Below are 10,069 nucleotides of genomic sequence, written 5' to 3'. Positions count from 1 at the left end.
TCAACATGTGGTTCCCCTTTGCAGACATTTAAAGATGTGTGTAACCTTGACATTACTATGATTGGGAGTGGTTTTAATGGCTCATGCACACATGTGATATTACATCATACTGGTCTGTAATGGCCGTGTCATGGTACGCTACAGGATGTTTCCGTGCGGATATTCCGTTTGGCCTCTCCTGCAGGTTTCTTTGTTTCTGTCTGACACAAACGTGCACACACCTGCATGCACGTACACACCAAGGGACAACAAATTAGTTGTCAGTTTCACAAGCCATGTGACCTCAAAAACTAAGATAATGATCTTAGGCTAAGGACAACTATACAAACACACACACACACCTCACTACACTACCCAACGACTTTGCTCTCTTGATTGTTGGATCAAGGGGGGCTGAAGATAGAGAGGGTAAATGATAGATAGATAGATATAAAAAAATATTAATAGAAGGGAAGATGGTCGAGCAAAGAGATCTGCGGCAGAATAAAAAAAAATGACCTCTGTATCTCTCCTTGTGGCATCTCTGGAGGGCGTCTGGGTGTCTGAGAGTCTGTCCCCTGTGTGGTGGGGGTGAGGTGGTCCGGGGCAGTCCAACTCAATGACCAGTTTCTTCAACCTCCTCCTCCTCCCTGTTCTTCTGGCTCCACTCAGCTGGCACCTGATCCAGCTGCCAGCCTTCAGGCAGTTCGTGGGCTGCTGTCCTTGTGGCAGGTGCTCCCCAGCCAGCTGGCAATGGCAAAAGTGCAGCACACTGCAACAACGACTGCAGCTGAAACTCAACATCTTGCTGCTGCGTTGAAGGATATCACTGCAGCGTCGAAGGCGACACAACCGACTCTCCAAGCCTTCTCAGACGTTTGTGTTGGCCGTTGTACTTGTACTCGATGGAGCCCGGAGGTCCCCCCATCAGACACCTCCTCCACCATGTCTGCGCCCTTCCAACTCCTCATCGTAGAGTCACTAGGACTGATCGCTCCCATCTCTGGTCACCTGTCGCCACGCTGGTGGAGTGGTTCACTGCCTGGTCTGGCCTCCACCACCACCTCTCCCTCCTCACTCACCACTGCTCCCACTCTGGCCCCCGTCCATCCCATCATCACCGTACACCCCCGCCCATCATGGTCACCACCCTCCATGAAGGTGAAGTCACAGGTGGACAGGGAAGGAGACAGAACAGTCACTGTGGGCAACCAACATTCCAGACCTGCGTTCCAGTTGACAAACTGTGGTCTGCCACTGACCACTCTGCCTGTCTGGCCTGTCTGTGATGATCCAGGACCTGCCCAGTGGTGCAGAGCAGCGCCCGCAACACTGATCCTGGGCCAGGCTGGCTGGAGTGGTGTTAAATGGAGGAAGTCAAGAGACAGTGTGGTTGAAAGTGAGTGCGACCTCGGTTCCAGTTCCTGATGGCGTTGCAGTGCGTAGATGATGGTGAAGTCGCACACACTCCACATAGTAAGCAGCAAATTGATGCAGAGGTGATGAGCCAAGACTGCCTGCGGCCGGGCGTGGGACAGAGACCAGCCTCTCCAGCACCTTCATCACATGGGAGGGGCAGGTCGGTCATCGTTGAGGTGCCAGATAGCTCGATCGCTGGACAGGGATCAGGCGACGTCTTCCACCCTCAGGGGACTTCCCACCAGGCGCCACAGGACACCAGATGAGCAAGTGACGACGCAGACACACAGGACAGGAGGGCTGCAGCTGGGTTTGGGGCACTGGCTGGCAGGACCTTCAGCTCATTCTGCGTGTGCTTTAGTTCCTGGTGCTCTCTCCTCTGGTGGTCAGAGAGGGAGAGTGGAGAGGGGGGAGGGAGTGGAGGTGCGGTGGAGAGGGAGCTCAGTCAGAGGAGGAGACAGGGGGGAGAGGAGGAGGTGAGTGGGGGGGAGGGTGTGGGGGAGGGGAGGAAGAACTGAACCTTGAAAAAAAACAGTGAAAAAAACAGTTCAGCTCCCCCTCCCTCCATCCTCCCTCCCCCCCTCCCTCCTTGAAGCCCAGGGAGCACCCTGCCCAGACCACACACAGCCCTTTTGTGTTGTTGCTCCTGGAGTTTGCCCTTGCCCTCCTCCTGTCCCCCTCCCTTTTCTCAGGGGTTTCCTCAGCTCATCCAGCTCTCCAGCATCCCCTGTCTCCAGACCTGAACAGCAGCCTTCTTGTTAAGCGCCTTCAGGTCCCTGGTGAGGCACAGTCAGGCACAGATCAAGGTGTGATGGTGGGTGTGGGATGGTGGTGTGGTGTGTTCCGTGTGGCAGTCGGTGTGATGCGATCGGTCATACTGTTGATGTCCTCCCACAGTCCATCCCCAGCACATCCCAGTCCGCTGACTCGTCGCAGTCCTGGTAGAGCGCTCCACCCTCCTGAGACCACCTCTCACAGGTTGGTCACCACCCCTCCAACATACCTGGGTGTCCCATCACCTGTCAGGGGATGACAGGGATGGGGCAGAGGGAAGGGGGGGGGCACTTAGTATGGCTGTACACTGGTATTAGTCCTATTTGTCAGTATTGTTGTTGTGTTGGGCAGTTGGGTTGTTTGTATTGATGGTGGGTTGGCAGAGTCAGTGTGAGTACCAGTGAGTTCCCAGTGATGGCTGATGATGAGAGCAGACACAGCAGAGTGGACACAGTGACATGGATGGTGTCACAGAGCTGATGGCAGAGTCCACAGCTACGTAAAATGGCATACAACATGGCAAATATGCGTGACACTCGGCAAACGCATCCCGGGCATCCACAGTTCCACGGGCGCATTCCCACGCTACGGCTCACCTTCCTTCGGTGGCATTGGTGGTCGGGCCACACCACATTCACATCAACAGCGATCCGCCCCCTCTTCTTTATCTCTGTGCTCTGTCGGTCCTTGTCGGGTCCTGAAGCAGGCGGGCGCAGTCGGGTGGCGCGAGATAGTCCGCGTGCAGCCACGTCTCTCAGTGAACCACAGGAGAGACTCTCGACCTAGACCTCTCTCTACCAGCGCGCCGAGCTCATCGCTCTTATTCCTTATTATTCACCGTTCCCGTTATGATATGCCCCGAGGGTGTTAGGTCTCGTTTAGTTTCCCCCTGACACCCGCGCACAGCTCTGTCCCCCGCTGCAGCCCTAGCCAGCTCAGGATCACAGGTCTTTCTTTCTCCAGAAGCTTGCCTGCTGCTGGAGCGCGGATCAGCTGGTGGAGTGAGCGGTCCCAGGTCCAGTCATTGTTTGTGCCCAGTCACCCTCACACCGATAACACAAAACAAAAGAAACAGTAGAAAAAAGTAAAAAAAATTATGGTCGGTCGTGTCTAAAGACAAGAAAGAAAAGAAAAAAGAAAAGAAAAGAAAAGAAAAAAAAAAAAAAAAAGAAAATAAAATAAAAGCAAAACGCCACTACTGAAACAAGCAGCCGTTGGCACAGCGCTTCCTCCTCCGAATGTGATTATCGCTTGGCAGGCTTTAGCTTTAAAGGCATGTATAAATTAAGGTTGTTATTATTAAGATTGTGTCACAGAATTGCACATCATATACACACCCTCTCTCCCATGAATTAAATGATTTTTTTCTTGGTTAATTTATCATTCACTGAATGGTATTACGGGGCAGTCATCTGCATAAGGCCAAGTGACTTATTACGTATCTATAGACACATAATGGAATTGCCTTGCTTTCACTTTGTGAGCTGGGCAGACACACAGACAATGGGCACATTTAAATGACAAAGGGTGCAGGCAGTTAAACGTTTAAATACCCAGTACTCTAGATTAAATGTAGATTGTGTAAATTATAAATAATACAATAAGCATGTAACTAAATGAAACATCTATTTTATAATATAGAAATAATCTTAACTGAAAATGCCCTGATCACTGTAATTAGGGACCTGCAGCAGACGGCTGTAGATTGTCTTATAATTGACACGGTCACTGAATGTATTTTTTTTTTATTCAAGGGCTTAACTGGCTGACCTTTCCAGCACATCAGTCTTAAATACAGCATTAATTAAGAGTCCCTTTAGGATGTGTTGGAGCTTGCACAGTTCATAAATATGGTGGAACACTCTAAGCTACGCAGTAATAGTTGTTGAACTTTTCCTGATCCAATGTGAGGTCCTGGGACAGGGATGTCGTATGTGTACAGATTGTTAAGCCCTCTGAGGCAAATTTGTAATTTGTGATATTGGGCTTTACAAAATAAACTGAATTGAATTCAAGCTGTCAGTTATCTGGGACATAAGGTGGCAGAACTTCCCAAAGTCCCAAACTTTGCTGATTCATCATGAGACCCTCTGACAGACAAGTATTAACTATTTGTGAATTCACAACGGCAACATTCATAAAAAAGCATTGTTCCGGAAAGCAACAATTCCCAGACTTTCGGCCGTTAGTGAGAACATCTATTGTTGTCCCGCTCCCTCATGGGCTGATATTTTGTGCTATGATCCCTTTGTCCATCAGAGACACAGAACATTTTCGGCCTAATGCCACTGGACCCTCACTAATGACAGCGAATAGCCCTATTGGATGGATGTCAGCAGCTGAGAACAATACTTAATGTTGACATCACTTGCTGCGGGAATCTATTTCCAGTTTCTTCCTTTTATAGTGTGCTGTTGGAAATTGCTATCTCGCTCCCGAGACAGTGCACATATAAAAGCTTCGGTCGAGGTGGTGGCCCTCTGTGCTTGGGGATCCCTTCCAATCCCTTCAGTCTCCGGCTTGTTTTTCAGTAAGTACAAGCTCACTTCTCAATCCCTCAGCATGGCACCGAAGAAGATTGAACCAAAGAAACCTGAGCCCAAAAAGCCAGAGCCCAAGAAAGATGCGGCTCCAGCTGCTAAGCCAGCTTCAAATCTACAGCCACTCCCTGAGCTGCCCGAGGAGCCCGCATTCGATCCCAAGAGCATCACTCTTGAGTTCAGTGCTGAACAGATCGAGGAGTTCAAGGAGACTTTCACCTTGTTCGACCGCACACCAACTGGAGAAATGAAGATCACATATGGCCAGTGTGGAGACGTGATGCGAGCTCTGGGCCAGAACCCAACCAATTCAGATGTGCTCAAAGTGCTCGGCAAACCGCGGCCAGAGGACATGAGCACTAAAATGGTGGATTTTGAGACCTTCCTGCCAATGCTGCAACATATCTCCCGTGTTAAAGATCAAGGCAACTTTGAGGATTTTGTGGAGGGGCTCAGGGTTTTTGACAAGGAGGGCAATGGCACCATCATGGGAGCGGAGCTGCGTCATGTGCTGGCGACACTGGGAGAGAGGATGACAGAAGACGAGGTGGACCGACTGATGTCCGGTCAGGAGGATGCCAATGGGTGTATCAACTATTCTTCCTTTGTAAAGCATATTCTCTCCGGGTGAAAGTGACATTGAGCTCTAAAGACTGAACCTCTGTTTCCTCTCATTTCTGGATCCTTGCTAAACATTTGTCCATGTAGAGGTGAGCATGTCACTTAATATGTGACATTATTTCTCTGTCAAGAGTAGCAATTAATGTTTCGTGATAAAATGTCGGCCGCAAGACCTATGATTAGATAATTTTAATAAACACGATGAAGTATCATGAAATGGCAGTGAGATAAAATGGACATCCAAAACGAAAACTACATCAATAAAGGAAATATTATTATAAACTGCCTCACAAATGTCATTTCAGTCTCCCCAACATTTACATTTGAAGTGGAAATGATGATTCACAGAGGAGCGCTGATAAAAGTGAAATTTTTTTGTCTATTCAACTTTTCATATCAACTGTGTGTTAATGTGATTAGGGGAAGCTATTGCTGTGAGATGAAAAAACAAATAACATTTAGCTGCCTATGAAAATACAACAGATTTGATTCTATTCTACTTTGCACAAAGAGTGTTTGAATGAGCATGCTTGTCATGCTTGAGGGGCAGCTGCTGTGGATCAAGATATACTCCCACATGCTAGACACACACATCACACACACACACAGACACACACACTCACATCACACACACACGTCACACACAACGCATGCACGCCCTGATCCAGTTCCTTTGACAACAACAAGACAGGTGCTCCCTGTTGGAGAGGCTGACAGAGCCATTTCTGTTGGCTTTTTAAAGCTACTATTGTAAACTAATGACATTACATTCAGTCGAACAGTGTATACATCATATGTTGTATTCTTTAAAGTGCATTTTTTTCTTTAGGATTTAGCAAAGGAAAGTGCACTGCACATTGTTTGCAAGGCATTATTTATAAGAATGTGGCACCCTTAGAGCTGTTCATCACTTAAACAGTTCAGTGCATCAACTTCAACAAGAGCATATTGGATACACCTGCACTGTATAAAGAGCTTTTAAAGCTGCGTTAGGCAAGTGTTGACCACCACGGTGCAAAAGGGTCCCTTATTAGATTGCGTCATGTTCAACTTCCTTCAAAGGTCAATTGTCCTCTTTGGCTCTTTGGGGAGCACACAGCTGGGTTGTGCGAGTTCATATGATGGTGAGAGCTGTTGAAATCCAGCCACATGGACCAGTGAACTGAAAGCGGTGGAAAGCTTGAAGAGAGCCGAGTGCCTTCATTCACAGTGTACTCGACAGTACTGGAAGCCCACATCGTCAACAGTATCTTATTTCATGTCAAACTCAGACAAAGAGCTGTAAAAATACAAAAATACAAATACATCACAATATTGTGGGTGTAGGTTGGACATTTGAAATTGAAAAGCAGCTGGGGAACAGCATATGACCCTGATCACAAGGAGACGCGTCACAGGTGCAGCTGCTCTCAAAACGACTTGGCAACGCAGACAAAGTCTGTGGATCTGCGTCCACAACCTGACAATCAAAAGTGATTAACGGGGAAAGAAAACGATTTCAGCAGACGTCGAGCTCTCGCTGTTGTAATAATTATGGGGTGACCTTGAACGGTGTAAGTCATCGTGATTAAATACCATTAATAACAACCTTTTGTCTGCATTTGCCATTGTACCACTGTTCCTACACATGATGAGACAGGAAGGAAGTGTTGAAGTATTAAAGCCAGCCTCTTGCTTGCAGTGTAGTGCCGCCTGGGCCAGGTGGCCCATTAAGGGGCGTTGAGACTCCGCACTCTGAGTAACTGTGAATAGTTTCATTTGAATGCGTTTGAAAACCACTAAAACACCGTAAAACTCGGCGAGAGAGGACTTCATGCCAGGTGCGCTGTGTGATAAGATGGCTGCTGAGGGGCTAACTCGTTCTGAAATCTTGAATTTCACAATTCAAACAGCTCTCAGCAGACCTGTATGTGGTTCAATTCTGCACCAAAAAATACAACTCAATCATGCAACAGATCCATGGTGTGTCTTCGATAAAGAGGTGAGCATTGCATTCACCTGGAATATGTTGATTTACCAAATTTCCATTTTGAGAGCGAATAATTACTCTACCATAATTGTTTTTCTTTTTTAAATTTATAATATATGCATGGAAGATATGATATGAACCTGATGGGATTGATAACCATTGCAGTAGAACATTTGCATATGAATTCACAGTCTAAGAAATAAAAAGGAACATAAATTATTAGCTGTTAAAAACTAAGAAACATCAACACAAAGAAGACATCTCTTCAATGAGGTACTATTTTGGGCCCAATTTAATTCCTCTCATTAATTTGGTTCATCGATTTGGGGCAATGAATCATGACACTTCAAATAAGCACCTTCTTTTCCATAATGGTCCATTGCACAGCAAAGGTCTTTGTGCAATTTTGTGCTGAATAAACAATTTTCCTTGTTCAAAGTCTACCTGCACTAAGAAGTATATCAGTAAAACAAAGAATGAATCAACAATTACAGTACGGGGTACAGTAGTTGCTTTCAGCATGGGGGTAAAAGATGCTGAAGGTGCAAGAAGGCAAAAACCCCAACACAACTCAAAACTATCAACAACAACAAAATGAATCGCAAATTATTTTGAGATAAAACAACTTACATGAACTTATAAGTCCTACCATCTGTAACTTATAGATAGTCTTAACAAATCCTACTCTAACCTTTTGTGTCCTTCTGACCTCTAATGTTCACTATGTTTCAAGCTTAAAGGCTAAAAACATTATATTGAAAATACACCTACAAACCTCACAGTGGAAACATAATATTTATAAAACTAGCCTGAACTCCATCATACCTCCAGTCCACTATTGCCAAAGCGCTAAACTATAACTCCATGACTCTACACTATTTCATCATTTTCTACTGTATAGTTCTACACCGTTGAGGGATAATTTTCATCAAAAAAACCATAATCTAATTTCATTTGACACCGTGTGATGGCTAAAATGGACAGGGTTGAAAAAAAGGATTTGAGAGGGCCATAGCATATTTTAAAAATCACAATTATATCCAGTCTTATTATTATAATTACTATATAACCATTTTCAGTACTTAGCATATGCACTTGAACTGCCTACCTGCTATCTATCTATGTTATATCTAAATGCACTTGGCAGCCAGCTGATTCCGAATACCAGTTACTTTTCACCCTATTCATTTCACTTGATGCTGGTTTTATGAAATTGTTGAAATGAAGCAGTGTCGGAAATGATTATGTATTCCCCCGACTGTAGATTACTGCGGGTTGACATGTTACCAGTGTGTGTTTGAACGAGAATATATCCTGTGACTTTGAGCACACTCGCTTGTCAGCTCAGCCAGCAGCGAGGCTCAGTGTTGTTCGCTAAGCCGAGAACAGTACGGACCCACCAGTGCCTACCTGGTTCTCCTAATTCCCACCAGAAGCACACAGGAGTCAAACTGGAGTGTCAAACTGTAATTACCATGCCACCAGGGCGCTCCTCACTCGACAAACAAACCACACCATATTTAGGAATTACAATACTCGGGCTGACAGAAAGTTTTCTGGGGAATCCAACCAAACATAACATTCTGAGAAATGTCTAAATATCAGATACAGTTTTTTGCATGACCATTAATAACTAAGAAATGTCAGTAATATATATGTAAATATACATTAAGAAAGTGAGCTACTTTTTATTTTACACTGTACATCAGCATTAAAATATATTTTATAGTATACATATTGTATAGAATATGCATGTTCACAATGTGCGGTATTACATTTACATGACACTGCTGGAGTAAATTATTCCCTTTGTGGACTACAAGAAAGCAGTTGTTGACAGCTCTTGGGGACCAATTTTTAAAAAAAATAGAATGAATGTTATGAATTTAGTGTATAGAATATGTGCCATAAAAGTCTTACAGCAACATATTGATCATACATTTTACCATGAAGGAATGGAATGAAGTACTGAGCTCAGGTAGGTTTTTTAATGTAGCTGAGAATCAACAGTTAAGATGGATGGTAAAGATTTGTACAACATCCTAAAGCTCAGGTTTGCAATTAAACCCAATTGGACAACAATTGGATCGGAATATGTGATAACACTTTTAAATCAAGTTGAAGCTATTTTTGAATCACTGTAGAAGGCGTAAAAAGATGCAGGTACATAGTTAAAAGTGGCACTTACTCTATGCAGCTGTCAAGGACATGCAAAGGAGGTTCTAAGTGCACTGGGCAGCTAGCTCCATATTCCCGGTTGAGAGCCAGCCAATAATTTATACCCATCGTGATTAATCAGCAGCTGTTAAGATTTAAAGTCCTTTGTCAAATATGTTTTGCTCTTGGCGGAGAGAAACCACCAGCTTGTAAACACAAGTTTTAATTTTCCATGTGAGAGTATATTCTCTGCAAAAGCTACAGACATGTTAAATGTGTTGTGTCGAAGAGGTGTTGCCATCACTGTGATTTCCGTTGCTCTGGTCCCTGCTCTGTTGTTTTAGATTGGGTCGTGTATTAAAATGTCAGACATGTAAACCGCTCTATGCATGGCTCTGGCGGCACAGGTGGCAGCAGAAATCACCATAATGCACATAAACTCACACATAAATATCAAGTGGCAGTATTTTGACCCTTTAAAGTGGCAATTTCTCATATTTTGCCAAGGGGCAACAGGCGGTGTTCGGTGCCAAGCAGTTATTGGTGGAGCAATCACTGTACCTTATTGTTGGTGTCAAATTGTTTAATGAATACCGAGTTGTCACTTAGT

General features: G+C 44.9%; 1 protein-coding gene across 1 annotated transcript; it reads left to right on the top strand.

The window, feature by feature from the left end:
- The first annotated feature begins 4,636 nt into the window (after positions 1-4,636).
- Positions 4,637-5,615, top strand: LOC130205249 (myosin light chain 4-like). Its single transcript, XM_056432486.1, has one exon. The coding sequence runs from the start codon at positions 4,735-4,737 to the stop codon at positions 5,341-5,343; it is 609 nt and encodes a 202-aa protein (XP_056288461.1). The 5' UTR covers positions 4,637-4,734; the 3' UTR covers positions 5,344-5,615.
- The last annotated feature ends 4,454 nt before the right edge of the window (positions 5,616-10,069 follow it).

The sequence above is a fragment of the Pseudoliparis swirei genome, chromosome 15 (assembly GCF_029220125.1).
Source record: "Pseudoliparis swirei isolate HS2019 ecotype Mariana Trench chromosome 15, NWPU_hadal_v1, whole genome shotgun sequence".
Classification (NCBI taxonomy): Eukaryota; Metazoa; Chordata; class Actinopteri; order Perciformes; family Liparidae; genus Pseudoliparis; species Pseudoliparis swirei.
The sequence above is the reverse complement of the archived record's forward strand: the minus strand, read 5'-3'. Positions and strand labels throughout refer to the sequence as shown.